Source organism: Choloepus didactylus, chromosome 16 (genome assembly GCF_015220235.1).
Source record: "Choloepus didactylus isolate mChoDid1 chromosome 16, mChoDid1.pri, whole genome shotgun sequence".
NCBI lineage: Eukaryota > Metazoa > Chordata > Mammalia > Pilosa > Megalonychidae > Choloepus > Choloepus didactylus.
The window spans coordinates 33738461-33758162 of NC_051322.1; the positions used below are offsets into that span (position 1 = coordinate 33738461).

At 35.6% G+C, this 19702-nt stretch overlaps 1 protein-coding gene and 1 pseudogene across 8 annotated transcripts in view; both read left to right on the top strand.

Annotated features, from left to right (window-relative positions):
• The window catches only part of PIAS2 (protein inhibitor of activated STAT 2), a 141327-nt gene that overhangs the window by 66288 nt on the left and 55337 nt on the right, over positions 1-19702 (top strand). For all 8 annotated transcript variants that reach the window (XR_005212152.1, XM_037805535.1, XM_037805533.1 and 5 more), the window contains exons 3-5: positions 6958-7042; positions 10849-10899; positions 11037-11127. Coding sequence is in view for 7 of the 8 variants with exons in the window: in XM_037805535.1 (XP_037661463.1) it covers positions 6958-7042; positions 10849-10899; positions 11037-11127 (227 nt within the window). In the remaining variant the exon portion in view is untranslated. The remainder of the gene's footprint in view (positions 1-6957; positions 7043-10848; positions 10900-11036; positions 11128-19702) is intronic.
• LOC119511843 lies at positions 11302-12902 on the top strand (annotated as a pseudogene).

The following is a 19702-nucleotide window of genomic DNA, read 5'->3' on the forward strand; positions in this document are numbered from 1 at the left end:
TTTTTTTCTTTTTTCTTTTCTTTTTTTTTTTAAATCTTCATTTTATTGAGATATATTCACATACCACGCAGTCATACAAAACAAATCGTACTTTCGATTGTTTACAGTACCATTACATAGTTGTACATTCATCACCTAAATCAATCCCTGACACCTTCATTAGGACACACACAAAAATAACAAGAATAATAATTAGAGTGAAAAAGAACAATTGAAGTAAAAAAGAACACTGGGTACCTTTGTCTGTTTGTTTCCTTCCCCTATTTTTCTACTCATCCATCCATAAACTAGACAAAGTGGAGTGTGGTCCTTATGGCTTTCCCAATCCCATTGTCACCCCTCATAAGCTACATTTTTATACAACTGTCTTCGAGATTCATGGGTTCTGGGTTGTAGTTTGATAGTTTCAGGTATCCACCACCAGCTACCCCAATTCTTTGGAACCTAAAAAAAAGTTGTGCAACTATTTTTAATGGATTTATTTTTAATATGTATATGGAAATCTTAACACTTCCTTGGTCAGCTTCCCAGTCCCACCTTTTGCATATTTTGATTATCCTCCTGATTTTAAAAATGGCTCTATCTGAATCATCTCTTAAAAGCTGTTTTGAAAAATTTAAGATAGTGTATGTAGTAAAAATTGACAGACTTGAAGGGAGACAACAGTTGTTGGAGACTTTCAATACCCCATTTTCAGTAATGGATAAAACAACAGATAGAAGGTCAGTAAGGAAATTGAGGACTAGAAAAATACTATAAATCAGTTGGACATAACCAATATATACAGACACTCTGCCGAACAACAGCAAAATACACATAGTTCTTAAGAGCACAATTTTGCAGGGTAGACCATATGTTAGTTGACAAAACAAGTCTTAATAAATCTTAAAATATTGAAATCATAGTGTCTTTTCTGACCATAATAGAATGAAACTAGAAATCAGTAACAGAAGCAAACATGGAACACTCCCAAATATTTGGAAATTAAAAAAACACAACACAACAACATTAAATAACAATACAACAGCATTAAATGAATAGTGGAAATTAAACAATCAAGAGGTAGAAGAAATTGTATGGGAAGCTAGAATATATCTTGAAACAAATGAAAACGAAAACAAAACATACCCACACTTAAGGGATGCGGTGAAAAGCAGTGCTCAAAGGGAAATTTAAAACTATAAATACCTACATTAAAAACAAAGCTCTCAAATTAGTAATATAACTGTATACTGTAAGGACCTAGGAAAAGAGGAGCAAACTTAACCCAAAGCTAGTAGAAGGAAAGGAATAATAAAGACTAGAACATGATAAATGAAACAGGTTAGAACACTGGAGAAAATCCATGAATCCAAAAATTGCTTTTCTTGTAAAGATCAGTAAGATTGACAAACCTTTAGCTAGATGTAATAAGAAAAGGAGAAGGCTCAAATTACTAAAACCAGAAATGAAACACATGATATTACTGCTGACTTTAGAGAAATAAAAAGGAGTATAAGAGAATGCTATGTACAACTGTGTGCCAACATACTGGATAATCTAGATGAAATGGACAAATTCCTAGAAACAAGTTACCAGCAGTGAGTCAAGAAGAAAGAGAAAATCTGAACAGACCTATAACAAGTAAGGAGATTGAATCAATAAACAAAAATAATTTCCTTTGTTGGGAGACAGAAAAATCCAGGATGAGATGTTTTCATTGGTGAATTTTACCAAACATTTAAAGAAGAATTAATACCAGTCCTCAAATCCTTCCAAAAAATTGAAGATGAGGGAACACACTTCCTTCTCAGTTTATGAGATCAGCATTACCCTGATAACCAAAGCCATATAAAGATACTACAAAAATAGAAAACTACAAACCACTGTTTTTATGACTATAGATGCAAAAATGCCCACAAATGAAATTCACCAGTGTATTTAAAAGGTATGTTATATGCCTTCCTCAGGTATGATTTATCCCTGAAATGCAGGAGTGCTTCAGCATTTGAAAATCAATTGATGTAATGCACCACCTTATTAGAATGAGGGAAAAAAACACTGTCATTTCAATTGATGCAGAAAAAGTATTTGACAAAATCCAACACCCTTTCATGATAACACCAGATAAACTAGGAATAGAAGAAACTTCCTGATAAAAGTCACATGATGAAAAATGTATGGCTAGCATCATACTCAATAGTGAAAAACAAAGCTTTTCATCCGGAACGAGACAAGGATGCTCACTTTTGCAAATTCTGTTCAATAGAGTACTAGAAGTGCTAGCCAGAGCAGTTAGTCAAAGAAAAGAAATGAAAAGCATCCAAATTGGCAAAAAAGAAGTAAAACTATTTCTTTGCAGATGACATGATGTTATATTTAGAATCCATTTAAAACTGTTAGAGCTAATAAATGCATTCAGCAAAGGTTGTGGGATACAAAATCAACATGCAAGTCAGTTGTATTTCTAAATAATGACAGTGAACAATCTGAAAAGAAAATTAAGGACACAATACCATTTACAATAGCATGAGAAGAAATAAAATACTTAAGAATGAATTTAATCAGGAAGGCACAAGACTTGTACACTGAAAACTACAAATCACTGGTGAATAAAAGTAAAGACCTAAATAAATGAAAAGATGTATTGTATTCATGGTTAGGAAGGCTTAATATTGTGAAGATAGCTTACCACCCAAAGTGATTTACAAATTCAGTGCAATTCCTGTCAAAATCCCAATGGTATTTTTTTGTATAAATGGGAAAACTCCTTCCAAAACTCATAAAGAGTATCAAGGAACCCAGAATAGCCAAAGCCATCTTGAAAAGGAAGAACAAAGTTGGAAGACTTAAGTTTCCTGATTTCAAAACTTAACTACAAAGCCATAGTAATCAAAACAGTGTGGTACTGGTGTAAGGATAGACATATAGACCACTAGATAGAATTGAGAGTTCAGAAATAAACCCACACATCTCTGGCCAGTTGGCTTTTGACAAGCGTGCCAAGACCATTCAGTGGGGAAAGAACAGTCTCTAACAAGTGGTGTTGGGGAAACTGGGTGTTCACGTCGAAAAGAATGATGTTGGACCCTTACCTTAAACTGTATACAAAACTCAGAATCGATCAAAGACCTAATTTTAAGAAGCAGAACTGATAAACTCTTAAATAGAGAAAAACATAGGGGTAGATCTTCATGATCTTGAGTTTGGCAATGGCTTCTTAAAAATGACACCTAGAACATAGGCAACAAAAGAAAAACTCATCTGTACTTTATTAAAATTAAAAACTTTTATACATCAAAGGATGTATCAAAGAGTGAAAAGACAACCAACAAAATGGGAGACAATATTTGCAAATCACGTATCTGACAAAGGTTTAATATCCAGATTATATAAAGAACCACAACTCAACTACAAAAACAAAACCCAGTTAATAAATGGGCAAAGGACTTGAATAGACATTTCTCCTGAGAAGATACACAAATGGCTGATAAGCACATGAAAATCTGCTAAAACCATTAGTCAGTAGGGAAATGTAAATCATCATAACCACAGTGAAATCTCATACCACTTTACATCTACTAGGATGGCTATAATTTTAAAAAAGGAAAATAACAAGTGTTGGCGAGGATATGGCAATATTGGAACCCTTGTTTACTGCTGGGTGGGAATTTCCGTAGAATGATGTAGCCACTTTGGGAAAACAGTCTGGTAGCTTCTCACGTGGTTAAACTTAAGAGTTACCATGTGACCATGCAATTCTGCTCCTAGGTATATACCCAGAAGAATTGAAAATGGATTCAAACAGATACTTGTGCACCAATGTCCTAGCCGCATTATTCATAGTCTCCAAAAGGTGGAGACCATCCAAGTGTTCATCAACAGATGAATGGATAAACAAAATGTGGTATATACATAAAGTGGAATATTATTCAGCTATAAAAAGAAATGAAGTCACATGGATGAATCTTGAAAACATGTTAAGTGAAAAAAGCCGGGCACCATAGGACAAATATTGCATATACGAGTCCTCTAACATGAAATGTTTAGAACAGGCAGATTTATAGAGACAGTAAGTGGATTACAGCAGCTAGGGGGAATTGGGAGTTTGCTTAATGAGTCCAGAGTGTCTGGGGTGATGAAAAAATTTTGAAGATAGTAGTAATGATTGCACAACATTGCAGATGTAATTAGTGCCACTGAAGTTTATATTTCAGAATTGTTAAATTGGCAAATTTTATTGTATGTATGTTTTAGCACAATAAAAAATCAATGTGAAAAAGGAAATGCTCACAATAGAGACATAAAGTATACAGTTGGCTGCCTGGGGCTGAGGTGAATGGGGAGTTACTGCCCCAAACAAAAAATTCTGAGGCAAATAAAACTTATTTTTTCATGTTCATAGTAAGCAGCGTAGATTTCCAGATCATATCTGTGATAGCATGTAGTATTTTTTCTACGTGTCTTTTATATACTAGTATTTTGGGAGCTTCTTAAATAATACAGAGCTTTGAAATTTACTGTGGATCCTTTTTCAGATGGGGTCTCATGAACAAATTATATGTAATCTAGCAAGAAGTGGAGTAGTTTTTGGGTCAAGGAAGTATAGTTGACCTTAAACCTTTGCTACAGCCCTTAATTGTCCCTACCCTTCTCACTGAGCCTCATTTTACCATGTTTAACTTGTTGAAGAGGTCGAATCAACATGTTTCAGTTAGCGTCTCCAAAAGTCTTAAGGTAAGACACAGTTCTTGTCACCTGCTTGAGGTTGTACGGTTGAAATAGAAAATAGAGAAATCATGACGTACCATGGTAAGTGTTGAAGCAGGATTATTACAAGCCCTATAGGAGCTCAGATGACAGTAGCACTGGAAGGTTGTTTCACTTGGAAAGTAATGTTTGAACTGCTTTTTCAAAGGCTGATTTTATCAGAGGAAGAGTTAGGGCAGGGTTGTTGTGAATAAAGGTTTTGCAAAATCCATTCTTTTTGTGGGCAAATCTGACTTTTGATCAACTTTCTGACTCTGTTTCCCTGGGAACTGATAATGGTAAATGTCCTCTATGTTATTAGGCAGTTTTGCTGATGCTAAAAATGTCCTGTGTTTTGTAAATTAAGAAACTGTAAATAATCTGGAAGCCATAACATTTAGGCTTTCCTGAGTGCTTTGACTTTTATAACTGGGCATATGTCATTTTCAGAGACACTGGAATTGTTAACTGAGACTTACCAAGAAATATTGTTTCCTATTTGGAAGTCAGCTTGTTTCATACACCCATGTGATATGATTCTTGCATCTAAGCTATCAGAGGGACTTTGTCAAAGACAAGGGACTTTGTCAAAGACAGTTGCGCCTATTGGATTGTTACACAGGTTACTTCCACAGAAGAAGAATGCCTGATGCTGCTCTGCTGGCAGGCTGTAATTATTCTTCTAGTTGCGTACTAAGTGTGGCCTGTGTTTGAGTCTTATCGGAGTTTTTACAAGATGATTCCCTGAGTGTGTTGCAGCCTTCTGGGCAGTGACAGAAAGCACATGCAAATAGTATATATACATTTGCAGAAACTGGTAGAGTGCATTCTGGACAAACTGAGATGACTGGTGTCAGTGATGAGGATGGAAAAGGTAGGTTGAGACCAGAGTAAATAATTTTGGATATTAAGAAGTTTGATGGTCGTCTGGGGAGTTTTTAAGTATCAGAGGGATCAGGTTTATGAACAGAATTCTGGTAGTGGTGTGGAAAAGACTGGGGTGGGGAAAAGTTGGTTCTGGGAACCTGAGAGGAGACTGTAGTAGTAATGTAGGAACGTGAAAATGGTTGTGGAGTTGAAAAAGGCAGTCCCGTTTTTATCTCAGAAATAGCTCTGGAAGCAGTAGGAATTGTTGACAGAATGAATGTGGGAATTTAAGGGGGAAATCTGAAATGACTGAGGTTTCTGGCTGGAGAGGCTGGGTGCTCATGCCATCACCTAGGATTGAAAATGCAGTGAATTTACCTGTAATCTCAAATTGGATTATAAAATTTGACAGTTAAGAGTTCATTGGTGACCTTAGCTATAGAGAGTGAGTGGAAAGTGCAACCTGCATAATAAAGATACCGTTGAGGAGTGAATAGGAACTGAGGAAGTGGAGAGACTTACTATTATAGGTATGTTTTTGTGTTTATGCCCCTTGGTTATGTTTCTGACATAGGGTTTTGTTTCATTTTCAAAACTTTGGTCATAAACAGCATTCTCACTTACCCCTTTTAAAAAATGTTCTGGGAAAATATGAACCACTTTATGACACGATTCTTAGGAGCGTAATTATTGCAATAAACTTGCTATGTTTAAAGAAAAGTGCATTTTTAAATTTTGTTTTGTCTTAATGGGCATTGAATAATGAATGCATCACTATTAGTCTGTTTCAATTCTTTATGAAGTCATAAATACATTTCTGTTTTTAATATAGTTAAGGGGGGTGTCTTTACCAGGAAATTATGTTAATTAGGTAATCTTTTTGTATGCAAATAATTGTGTGTCTTAAAAGCTTTAAATTTCCCCTTCTTTGATTCCTCTGTGTAATTAAATATAAAGCACCAAAAGCAAAACAAGAAACAACGATAAAAAATCCAAACCTGATCATGGGATAGAATTCTTCTGGGGAGAGGGTTTGACTTTCTCAGACTTTTATTGGGTGATACTATAGTGAAGGCTGAAATTTGGTTTTGAAGGATTTTTTTATATTTTGACTATATTATAATTTGTGCTTTAGACCAAAGAATGAGTAAATACTTAAAACTGAAGAAAACTGCTTTGGGGAGTGCCTTTGTTCTCATGAGTCCAAGATTAATGCAGTTTCATATTTCTTTATTTTGGAGTTTTTTTAAACATAAATATTTCAGAATTTAATATATTAATCAGTGGTGCTTGGTTATTATAGGTATTTATATCCTTGGATTTTAATTGAAATATTATTTTTCTTTTTTTGTACATTCTCAGTTCAAAGCAGCATTCAGCGATTTCAAGAGAAGTTTTTTATTTTTGCTCTGACCCCTCAGCAAGTTAGAGAGATATGCATTTCAAGGTGAGAAGAATGTTTGAAATATATTTCTCAATGAATATTGGACTATTTGTCCTTAAGTAAGAATTGTATACTTTGACTAAGATTAGCCGAATATTTAATACTGTGTATTAGCAAAAAATTTTAACCTTTGAATAAGACCTCAGAGTATCTTTTGAATTATTTTGTTACATTTGTCAATGATTTTTAATTTAAATGAAAATTTTATTCCAAGTATAACAACATAAAAAGAATTTTTGTTAACAAAGTCTCCCAAAGATAAGGTGACCATAAACTTTATCATCCAAACTGAGTGAAAATGGGTATCATTAAAATGCTGGGATAAGAGGCATAACTGGGACTATTCTGGGCAAAGTGAGGTAGGTGGTATATGGTCATAAAATATTTAATTGAAATCTGAAAACAGTTCTGGAAGCAACAGCTTTGCCTTTTAGAAAAATAGAAGAAACTTAAATTAGATACATTTATAAAGAGCAAAAGGAAATCTGTAGTGTATGATTTCACACTTACAAATGTAGCCATTATCAGTATTAATAATGCTGTTTATATGGTTTTAAAAAATTGCCTTCTTACAAGATTTGACATATGAAAACTGAAGCTCCTGGAGGTTAAATGATTTTCTGTGATTGTAGAGTTAAAAGGAGAGCAAACAAAGAGTTGAGCAAATTTGAGATCTTTTACCTTCTTTGGTCTGTTCATTAGAACATTCATCTCCTGAGATGTTTATAAGAGGTTTGCAAAAATAAGGGTTCTGTGGTTAAATATGTTAGGGAAATTATGTATTCAGCGTATTTACATAAGTTCTTTACAGCAAGGCTTCTCAGAATCTCAGTATGTTTAAGTGTATTGTTAGCCTCTCAAGATGGTGGATCCAAAATTATGAGCTACAAACTCTTTTAAACATCTGCTAACATCTCGAAGATGTGCTGTTGTTACATGAAAGAGCCTAGGACACAGCATTAGATTCTTTGACTGATCACATCACTTTTATTAAAAGTTAAAATCTCTAACATAATCTTATAACCTGATCTTACATAGTTTGAGCTCCCAGTGACTGGTGTATAGATGGATGGGCTTGTAGCTTGATGCAGTTTATGTCTACCAGAAGCAAGACATTTACAGTGAATTTTCTAAACAAAAGTACTTTCAGTCTTGAGATTGGTAATAAACCAGCCAACCAACAAATAAATAAAATGGAATGAATTAAAAGTGTATCTTATATCCCAAAAGCGTATCGTTAATCTTTAGTTTTGCTTATTGTTCAGTGATGATTCCTCAATGATTAGTGTTTGTTAACAGGGCATTATGTTATATTACGTGATCCATTTCTACAGGCTGTTTGCAGTCTTGTTAGTGACCTAGATCATACACATAAAATGATCATTGGCCTTTTAAGGTGCCATATGATAGCAGCCAATACGGTAATTTACAGCTGATTTATGGAAAGAAGAGATCACTAGTAACCTGGGTGGTCTGGGAGGTGGTTTGGAAAAGCTTCACTGGTTTGGGTGGGCCATTAAATGAAGGGGATTATTTTGAGAAGGTAGATTTCAAGATATACTGTTAAGTGAACAAATCAAGGCACAGAATTGTGAAGAATATGCTATCAATTGCCTTAATTAGGTGGGGGTGTATGTGGAATTTGCTTAGGTGCCGAAGTAGGCTGAAAACCACTGCTGTACACATCCTGTGTTTTAACTTGATTCAACTAATTAAAATTTCCCCTTTTCTGTGGCACTTTTTTTTTTCATAATGTAGTGTAGCACCTAACATGTTTTTAGTTTAATATGTCTGTTAACCTACTAGAATATGAATCCTTTGAGAGTAAATACTGTGTCTTATCCAGGTCCCAGACCATTAACTGTTTCTTGATTTTAATAAGTGGAATGGTAAGGGTTACTCAGAAGAGGTCATTTTTGTCTGGGATACTGGGGATGTTTTGAATAGACATGAGAAAAGAGGAGGCTACTACTGGGAAGGAAAATGGTGGGAGCAGAGGTAATGATAGCAGCTTAACTGCTGACAATTGTCTAGCAACTTCTATATTCAGGTACTTTTCATGTATTATTAACACATTTAATCACCACTACAACTCCATGAGGTAGGTGCAATAATTTCCCACCTTTAACAGGTATGGAAACAGAGGCTTAGAAACATCACATAATTTTCTCAGAGTCATACAGCTTGGTCCTGTAGACCTCAAGCTGGTCACTACCGTGTCTTACTGTCTTCCAGTGAACATAGAGAATTAGTCAGTGAGAAGACAATTAGAGCAAGGGGAGGGCTAAATGTACTTCTTTAGGTTTCTCAAGAAAAGACTAATCTGTAATGATCTCTGACCACATCGATAATTTATAATAATGGTTAATGACCATATTTCTTAAACTGTTTTGTGCATAAGAATCACCTGGAGATCTTTTTCTTTTAACAATTTTTATTGTGAAATATAATATATTTACAGAAAAGTGATAACTTTCAGAGTATAATTTAACAAGTAGTTATAAAGCAAAGTTCAGAGTGTTATGGGTTACAGTTCCACCATGTCAGTTATTTCCTTCTAGCTGTTCTAATACCCTAGAGACTAAAAAAATATGTATTTATATAAAGATTCAGTATTTGCAATCCTTTGTTAAATCCTATCTTGCCTTTTGCTACTCCTCCCTCTCATTTGTCTCAATCTTCAGGGATATCTGGGTAGTGACCACCCTAACTTGTTCATATTGAAAAGCAGTGTTGACATTATGGGGAAGGGAGATGCATCTGGTTGATGTTCTTGAAGAGGCTGTTGCCTCTGAGTTTGGGGACTTACCTGGCATAGGAACACTCTGGAGGATTTATGTTTCTGAGAAATAAACTTAGTGAGTGAAACTTTTATAGAGTTTCAGATAGGGACCTGGGTATTCTTTAGGATTTTTGGGACTCCTGTTAATTTGGGCTTGGTATACAGTGGCCCTTTGGAATATCTACTGGGGTTCTTTTTAAAATGCAGATTCTGATTCTGTAGCTCTGGGATGGGGCCTGAGATTGATGCTGCATTTCTGACGAACTCACAAGCAGTAACAATGCTGCTCCACTGTCAACTACATTTTCAGTGGCAAGTTCCAAAGGTATTTTATATTAAGTTATCATCTAGAAATTGTGTTCTGTGTCTTTAATTGGATACATAATTCTAAAGTTGCCCATGGTATGTATAGATGATATGGCTTTCTAGACACAAGGTCTTTAGCCTGGGCTCTATGTTAGAATCCCCTGAGTAGCTTTAAAAGGTACTAATGCCCAGGTCATATTCCGGACTGATAAAAATATCTGGTAAATAGACTTCTATATTTAAAAAAAAAAACAATCCATAGGTGATTAGAATGTTCAGTGAAGGTTAAGAATCTCACTATAAGCAAAGCTTAATTTATTAAACTCTTTGAGAACCTAGGCATATTCTTTTTGTGTTAATCCAATCTGTATTTGACATCAGATGCCTAATTAAGTAACTATTGCATTGTGAAGTTTACTATGAATTGAAAATACCTTAAAATTGCATAAAGATGTGGCTAAAAGTTAAGTGGAAGTAATTGTTACTACAGTATTTTGATTAAGATTTATGCTCTTGGTTGACTAATGTTCATCTATTAAGGAATAAGATTAAATATAAGAGTAGGCTTTTTCTGGTGAGAATGTTGATATGAATTCTCATTGTGCTTTTTCTTTTTTAAATGTTTTTTATTGTGGTTATATATCTATAACAAAATTTCTCATCTTAAACTACTTTCATGTGTTCTCATTGTGCTATCTTAATTACTGTCTTCTTCCAACAGAGATTTTTTGCCAGGTGGTAGAAGAGATTATACAGTCCAAGTTCAGCTCAGGTAAATCTGACATTTTCTGTTACCTTAATTTTACATTTGCTAAATACGTGCATATAGTCCTGAATTTAAAATACATAAATATGCTTGAGTACACTATTTAAGAATAAGTTCTTTTTTTTTTTTTTTTTAAAATACAGACTTTGCCTGACAGAGACAAGTTGCCCTCAAGAAGATAATTACCCCAATAGTCTATGTATAAAAGTAAATGGGAAGCTGTTTCCTTTGCCTGTAAGTTGCTTTTTATTTTCTGGGCTTGCTTGTAAATATAGTATAAACACTGACATGAATAAGAAGCAGTGACAACTCAGTGTCAGTGAACACTCCTGGCATCAAGACTAAATATCATTTTCCACTAGAGGGATTCATGACTCCTTGGTGAAGTGGCTGGGGCAGATGAAAAAGATGAGCCTTGAACAGCCAGAAAGCAAGGAAGCTATGAAAGTCTGTTGGGGTCATATCAAATGGCATAGTAGGAGGACAGGACTTGGGCACTCACATAACTAAAATAGCAGATTGTGGTGGATACTTGGATTAGCTCAGCCAGGCTGTGGGTGAGATAGTGATAGGCAGAGGCTACCGAGAGTGATTAAACACAGAGATCAAGAATTCCAAGCTCAGGCTTGATAAAGCACATACTTTGTGGGGGCAGGTGTATTGGCATTTGATCAACAATCCAGTATTTAAGCAATGAAGCAGTATATCGGTTTTGACAGCTGGGATATATACAATGTGGATGAATACAGCCTGTTTCTGGCCTGATGCATAGCTCTGGACTCTTCATATTCTGTTAGGCAAATCTAACAGTTGTTGAACTGGACTATGTGTTAGTCTCCACTGAGGTTTGGAATAAGTTACTGAATTGGTACATCTATGTTGAAGGCCAGCAAAGCCATCTTCAGAAAAGGAGGAGAGCATAGCCTGTTTGTCAAGCATTACAAAGTGGAGGTGTATTTGCTGGAACTGAAGCACTGTGAGAATATGACCCCACCAGCATTTCGGCAAAGCAGACACCATGATGACCATTGAAAAGGAAATGGAGAAGCTGTTTAGCATGAGCTAAACGTAAGACATGGCTCTGGAATAAGTACACGAACATGTATGAGCAGCTGAACAAGTCAGACATTGCAGTCTAGGACTCTGGGCTATACCAAACCAAGTGCTTGTAATTGAGCACCAGAATGATGATGGCCCATGGCCTAGGTATAGACCCTTGCAGTCAGAGGGATCTGACTTCTCTCCATTGTATAATTGTCAAAAGTCCCATTAATCTCTTGCTAGTTAGATACTTGAGAAATAATTATTTTATGAATTTTACAGGGCTTGAGTGGCACTGCATCATTGAATGACTGTCAAAGGTGGCTATGAGGCTAAAATCACCTAAGACAGTTCTTTGGAATAAAAGGGTTGAAATTGCAGAGACTGAGTAGATAAGTTTGGGGAGAGGGACATTTTACTTGGAACTGAAGGATGCCAATGGGTGGCCAGATGTGGTGGCAAAAGGAGCCTGGCAAAATCACAGGTAGAATGACTCTGGATACTTGCCATGAATGTGCTAAGATTTCTTTGATCTTTGACTGTTTTGACTTTCCTGCTACCCTTGAAGAAATATTTAACTATGGTGACTTCATGTCTGAAGACCTACCTATCCATTATCATGTAACTATGCTTATGATGGAGGCCATGTTTAAAATGTGAGACTCTGCGTAAAATCCATGGCATTGCTGCAGAAAACGTGGTGTTACTGATGTATATAAACACAAGTTCCACAAAAATTTTCCGAGTGGACCAATCATATGCATGTCTTGGGATGATGCCTTCATGTATGAGGTCTGCACCACCACCGTGGATGGCTCTGAATCTGTCACTTTTGCAGTCTTCTGAGAGATAGGAAGTCTAGGTAATTGATTTCTGTCCCAAAGCACTAACTCTCAGAGGTACAAAGTACTCAATACTTGTGCAAGGTTGTTTGTGAACATATCAGCTGTTACATAAAATACCCTTTGTTTCATGAATCTAGCACTCATCCCTGGAGCCAGGAGCACTTTCGAAGGAGGAGAAGTAATGGACGATTAGGAGGAAGGCAAAGACAGATTTCAAAAGCAGAAACCAATGAGGAGAACTTTCTGGGAAGTGATTTTGATGGGACTTGGAGAGTTAAGCTTCATCATAGTTATGGAATTTCTCATTAGAGCTCTGAATATGTTTGAGTTTGTCTGTGTCCTGGAGCAAGCTACTATGTCTATGACCTTATTGTGGTATCCAAAAATATTATGGAACCATGGCCACTGTACTGCATGTGTAAATAATAAACTGAATAACAGATGGTATTATTTTGATAATAGCAAGGTATCTATGGACAAATAGTGATGAAAAAAGCCTTTGTGCTATTTTACCAATATCGACATTATGAGTTTTACAAGACAACTTCCCATGTTGATTTTGCCAGATTCCTTCATACAGGGAAGACAGGTGAGCAGCTCAGAGGGCTTGGAGGGCGATGATGTGTGAAGAATAGAATATGCCAAATGAAGCTGCCTCAGAGACTGTCCCCCAGAAAAATGATTTTTGCTTGAAAGTCTGTCAGTATACAGACTGACAGCCAAATGAGAAAATTCCATGTTTTTACGGGCAGAAGAGAAAAAAAGAGAAGATACTCTTTGTTTAAGGAGTTATTTTGAGAGGCAAAAGTATTTTTCAAACAGATAGGGAGAAATTTGTATAAAAACTGAGGAGCTATAATGTGGCAAATGTCGGGGGAGGTGTGACAGGGAAGAGCTTTTCTTTGAAAGAGTCAGAGAATGGAGATGATGTGTGCTACAGTTTAGCAGGCGGATATATCCATGTAGTTCCTCTTGGTGTAGGCATAAGACTTGTCAGTAGTAGCTCTTTTGCCTAATAAATTCTATTTCTGAATTCCTGGATTTCTGCTTTGTCTTAGTTTATTATTATTTTTTTTTTACAGTTTTATTCACATACCATACATTCCATCCTAAGTAAACAATCAGCGGTTCCTGGTATAATCACATAGTTATGATTTCACCACCACAATCTACATGAGGACATTTCCATTTCTTCCGCAAAGAAGGAGGAAGAGGAGAAAAAAACAAAAAAATGATAAAAGAAAAAATAAAAATACAATACAATAAAAATGTCAGGCAGCATCACCAAGAATCCCATACCCTTCCATTATATCTCGCTTTTATAGACATTTGGCTTTGGTATATTGCCTTTGTTACAATTAATGGAAGCATATTACAATGTTACTGCTAACTGTAGAGTCTAGTTTGCATTGATGGTATTTTTCCCCCAATACCATCCATTTTCAGCACCTTGCAAAATGGAAATTCATTTGTTCTCCCTCATGTAAAAACATTCTTATTTTTGTACATTTAATCACCATCACTGACCACTCTTAAGTTTCACTAAGTTATACGGTCCCAGTCTATATTTTGTCTTCCTTCTAGTGTTACACAGGCCCCAGCCTTCCTCTTTCAACTGTACTCACAGTCATCTTTGTTCAGTGTACTTACAACATTGTGCTACTAACAGTAATGTGCTGTCCGTTTCTGTATCTGTACAATCAGTCCTGTTGAATATTCCATACTCCTTCAGTATCAAATGCCCAATCTTGACCCTCTTTCTGTCTCCTGATAATCTGTGTTCTCAGCTTTAACTCAAAGTTTGCTCCTTAATGTTAGTTCATATTAGTGAGACCATACAGTTTTTGTGCTTTTGTTTCTGGCTAATTTCGTTCAACACAGTGGCCTCAAGATTAATCCACATTGTTATATGCTCCATGACATTATTCTGTCTTACAGCTGCATAATGTTCCGTCATGTGTATATACCACGGTGTGTTTATCCACTTGTCCGTTGATGGACATTTGGGCTGTTTCCATCTCTTGGCAATCATGAATAATGCTGCTACAAACGTTGGTTTACAAATGTCTGTTTGTGTCCTAGCCTTCAGTTCCTCCGAGTATACACCTAGTAATGGGATTGCTGGATCATATGGTGATTCTATAGTTAGCTTCCTGAGGAACTGCCACACAGCCTTCCAGAGTGGCTGCACCATTCTGCATTCCCACCAACAGTGAATGTGTGCCTCTTTCTCCACATCCTCTACAGCACTTGTAATTTTCTATTTTTTGGATAATGACCATTCTAGTAGATGTGAAATGATATCTCATTGTGGTTTTGATTTGCATTTCCCTAATAGCCACTGAAGTTGAGCATTTTTTCGTGTGTTTTTGAGTCATTTGTTTTTCCTCTGCAGAAAAGTGTCTGTGCATGTCATTTGCCAATTTTTTACCTGGGTTGTTTGTCTTTAGTTGTTGAGTTGTAGGATCTCTTTATGTATTCTGGACATTAACCCCTAATCTGATATGTAGCTTCCAAGTGTTGTCTCCCATTGCATAGTCTGCATTTTTACTTTCCTGGCAAAGTCCTTTGATGTACAAACGTGTTCTGATTTGAGGAGATCCCATTTATCTATTTCTTCTTTCAATGTTCATGCTTTGGGTGTAAGGTCTAGGAAACCACCACCTATCACAAGATCTTTAAGATATTTCCCTACATTTTCTTCTGAAAGTTTTATGGCCTTAGCTCTAATGTATAGATCTTTGATCCATTTCAAGTTAATTTTTGTATAAGATGTAAGATAGGAGTCTTCTTTCATTCTTTTGGATATGGATATCCAGTTCTCCAAGCACCATTTATTGAAGAGGCTCCTCTGCCGCAGTTGCATTGGCTAGACTGCCTTATCAAAGATCAATTGTCTGTAGATGAAAGGGTCTATTTCTGAACACTCAATTATGTTTTATTGGTCATTATATCTATCTGAATGCCAGTACTATGCTGTTTTGACCACTGTAGCTTTGTAGTATGCTTTAAAGTCAGGTAGTGTGAGACCTCCCACTTTATTCCTCTTAAGATATTTTTGGCTATTCAGGGACCCTGCTCTTCCAGATACATTTGGTTATTGGTTTTTCTATTTCTGCAAAGTAAGTTTTGGGAATTTCAATTGGTATTGCATTGGATCTATAAACTTAGGTAGACTTGACATCTTAACCATATTTAGTCTTCCAATCCATGAACCCAGTATGTTCCTTCCATTTTCCAGCCTTCTGCCTGTGATTTCTTTTGGCAGTTCTTATAGTATTCTGTGTATATGTCTTTTGTGGCCTTGGTTAAGTTTATTTCTAAATATTTGATTCTTTTGGTTGCTATTGTAAATGGGATTTTTTTTCTTGATTTCCTCCTCATGGTACTCATTACTAGTGTATAGGAACACTACTGATTTTTGTGTGTTGATCTTGTAGCCTGCAACTTTGCTGTATTCATTTATTAGCTCTAATAGTTTTGTGTAGATTTTTCAGGATTTTTTTACATACAGGATCATGTCATCTGTAAACAGTGAAAGTTTTATTTCCTCTCCAATTTGAATGCCTTTTTCTTTTTCTTGCCTAATTGCTTTAGCTAAAACTTCCAGCACAATGTTGAATGAAAATGGTTACAGTGGGCATCCTTGTCTTGTTCCTGATCTAAGAAGGAAAGCTTTCAGTCTTTCCCCATTGAATATGTTGTTAGCTGTGGGTTTTTCATATATTGCCTTTATCGTATTGAGGAAGATCCGTTCTATTCCTGTCCTTTTGAGTGTTTTCATCAAGAAAGGATGTTGAATTTTGTCACATGCCTTTTCTGCATCAATTGAGAAGATCATCTGGTTTTTCTGCTTTGATTTACTGATGTGGTGTATTACATTAATTGATTTTCTGTGTTGAACCAGCCTTGCATACCTGGAATAAATCCCACCTGGTTGTGGGTATAATTCTTTTAATGTGCTGCTGGATTTGATTTGCAAGTAGTTTGTTGAGCATTTTTGCATCTATATTAATTAAAGAGATTAGTCTATAATTTTCTTTTTTTATATTTTTATGTGGCTTTGGAATTAGGGTGATGTTGGCTTCATAGAATGAGTTAGGTAGCTTTCCCTCCTCTTCAATATTTTTTGAGTATTTGAACAGGATTAGTACTACTTTCTTGAATGCTTGGTAGAATTCATATGTGAAGCCATCTGTTCCTGGACTTTTCTGTTTTGGGAGCTTTTGGATGACTGATTCAATTTTTGTTGCAGTTCATCTCAGTTGTCTAGTATGTTAGCATGTAGTTGCTCACAGTTTCCTCTCATTGTCTCCTTTATTTCCGCAGGGTCAGTAACTATGTCCCCTTTCCCGTTTCTGGTTTTATTTATTTGCATTTTTTCTCTTTTTTTTTAGCGTAGCTAAGTGGTCATTGATTTATATTGATTTTCACAAAGAACCAGCTTCTGGTTTTATTGATTCTCTCTATTGTTTTCCTGTTCTCAATTTCATTTATTTCTGCTCTAATTTTTGTTGTTTCTTTCCTTCTGTTTGCTTTGGGGTTAGTTTGCTGTTCTTTCTCTAGTTCCTCCAGGTGAACAGTTAATGCCTCAATTTTTGCCCTTCTTTTTTAATATAGGCCTTTAGGGCAATAAATTTCCCTCTCAGCATCATCTTTGCTGCATCCTATAAGTCTTGATTTGTTGTGTTTTCATTTTCATTTGCCTTCAGATATTAACTGATTTCTCTTATAATTTCCTCCTCTACCCACTGGTTATTTAAGAGTGTGTTGTTTAGCCTCCATATATTTCTGAATTTTCCGGCCTTCTACCTGTTATGGATTTCAAACTTCATTTCATTATGATCTGAGAGAGTTTTTTGCATAATATCACTATTTTTAACTTTATTGAGACTTCCTTTGTGATCCAACATGTGGTCTTTCCTGGAGAATGATCCGTGAGCACTTGAGAAAAATGTGTATCTTGCTATTGTGGGGTGTAGTGTTCTATAAATGTCTATTAAGTCTAGTTCAGTTATTGTACAGTTCAGCATCTCTGTTTCCTTATTGATCCTCTGTCTAGATGTTCTATCCATTGATGAGAGTGGTGTATTGTAGTCTCCAGCTATTATTGTAGAGGCGTCTACTTCTCCTTCAGTGTTGTCAGTATTTGCCTCATGTATTTTGGGGCACTCTGTCTTGGTGCATAAATATTTATGATTGTTATGTTTTCTTGATGAATTGACCCTTTTATTAATATATAGTGCCCTTCTTTGTCTCTTTTAATTGTTTTACATTTGAAGTCTTAATTTGTCTGATATTATTAGTATATCCCGCTTTTTCTGGTTGATGTTTGTGTGAAATATTTTTTTCCAGCCTTCAACTTTCCACCTGTTTTTGTTTTTGTGTCTTAAGTGAGTCTCCTATAGACAGGATATAGATGGGTCCTGTTTTTCAATCCATTCTGCCAGACTATGTGTTTTTATAGAGAAGTTTAATCTAAAATTTAATGCTATTACTGTAAGGGCAGTGTTTTATTCTACCATTTTGTCTTTTGGATTTTATATGTCATATCTTATTTTTTCTCTCTCTCCTTTTACGCTTCCTGATAGTCTTCATTTCTGCACTCCTCTCCAAACGTCTCTCTCTGTCTTTTCCTATCAGCCTGTAGCACCCTCTTTAGCATTTCTTGTAAAGTAGGGCTCTTTTACACAAACTCTTGTCAGTGACTGTTTTTCTGAAACTATTTTAAACTCTGCCTCATTCTTCAAGGGCAGTTTTGCTGGATATGGTTGGCAGTTTTTCTCTTTCAGTATCTTAATATATCATACCACTGCCTTCTGGCCTCTTTGATTTCTGTGGAGAAATTCGTACATAATCTTATTGAACTTCCCTTGTAGATGATGTAAAAAAAATAAAACTTTTTTTACTTTCCTTTATTTGTGTCTGTAACTATTATTGTAGAGCTGTCTATTTCTTCCTTCATTTTGCCAGTGTTTGCCTCATATATTTTGGTGCACTAAATTGGTAGATTATAGATGTAGGTTGTGTAATATAAACCCCAGTAACCACAAGAAAGTATTCTGAAAATGAAATTTTTATGTCTGAAAAATTTGAATCTGAATCTAATCAAGCCTCCAAGACAACTATTGATTAAAAAAAAAAAAAGTAAAGATAGAGCAACAAAATTCATATGGTGAGGAAGCCATCTGCCTGATTCAAAATATGAGGTTATTCTTCAGGTCAAAACTCCTGGTTTGTGTAACAGAACAATGGCGTTGGGAAAGAAAATGTATATGTGTGGATATGCAGGGCTCTTAAAGAATAAAGGGTGACTTGAGAGACACATCTAACTGTAAAGTGTGACTCTAGTTCAGGTACTGATTCAGAGTGCAAGATCATATTTTTTTAGGTACTGAACTGTATATGGATAAAATTGTATGATTTCTGGGATTTGCTTTAAAATAATATGAGGGAGAGGCCAGATAGAGTAGGTAAAGATTGTTTATGAGTAAAGCAATTATTGAACTGGGTGGTGGGTATTTGTAGGCTCATTATATTTTTTTTTCTCTATTTTTGTATATGTTTCAAATTTTCTGAAATGAAAGTTAGAAAGACATCTTTGAGACAGGGGGAATGAGTCGATCCCCAGCAATAGGGAATACTGCATACTTGCTATTGCAAGACATCGTGAGGAACATGATGTCTGGGTATTAGATTATTTTAATGAATTATGGCTCATTTTGTAAGGTTGTGATACTGTTCGTTTTGTTTTCTGAAGTATTATTAGAGATGAATAGTAATGGGTCAAATGACATGTCTGTAATTTGCTGATACATAACCCAGGAGCAAAAATTAATGTATGCACAGGTGGTGTGTGTTTTGGTTATGGGGAAGACGAAGTAAACAAGATTGGCAACATGTTGATAATTTCTGAGGTTTGT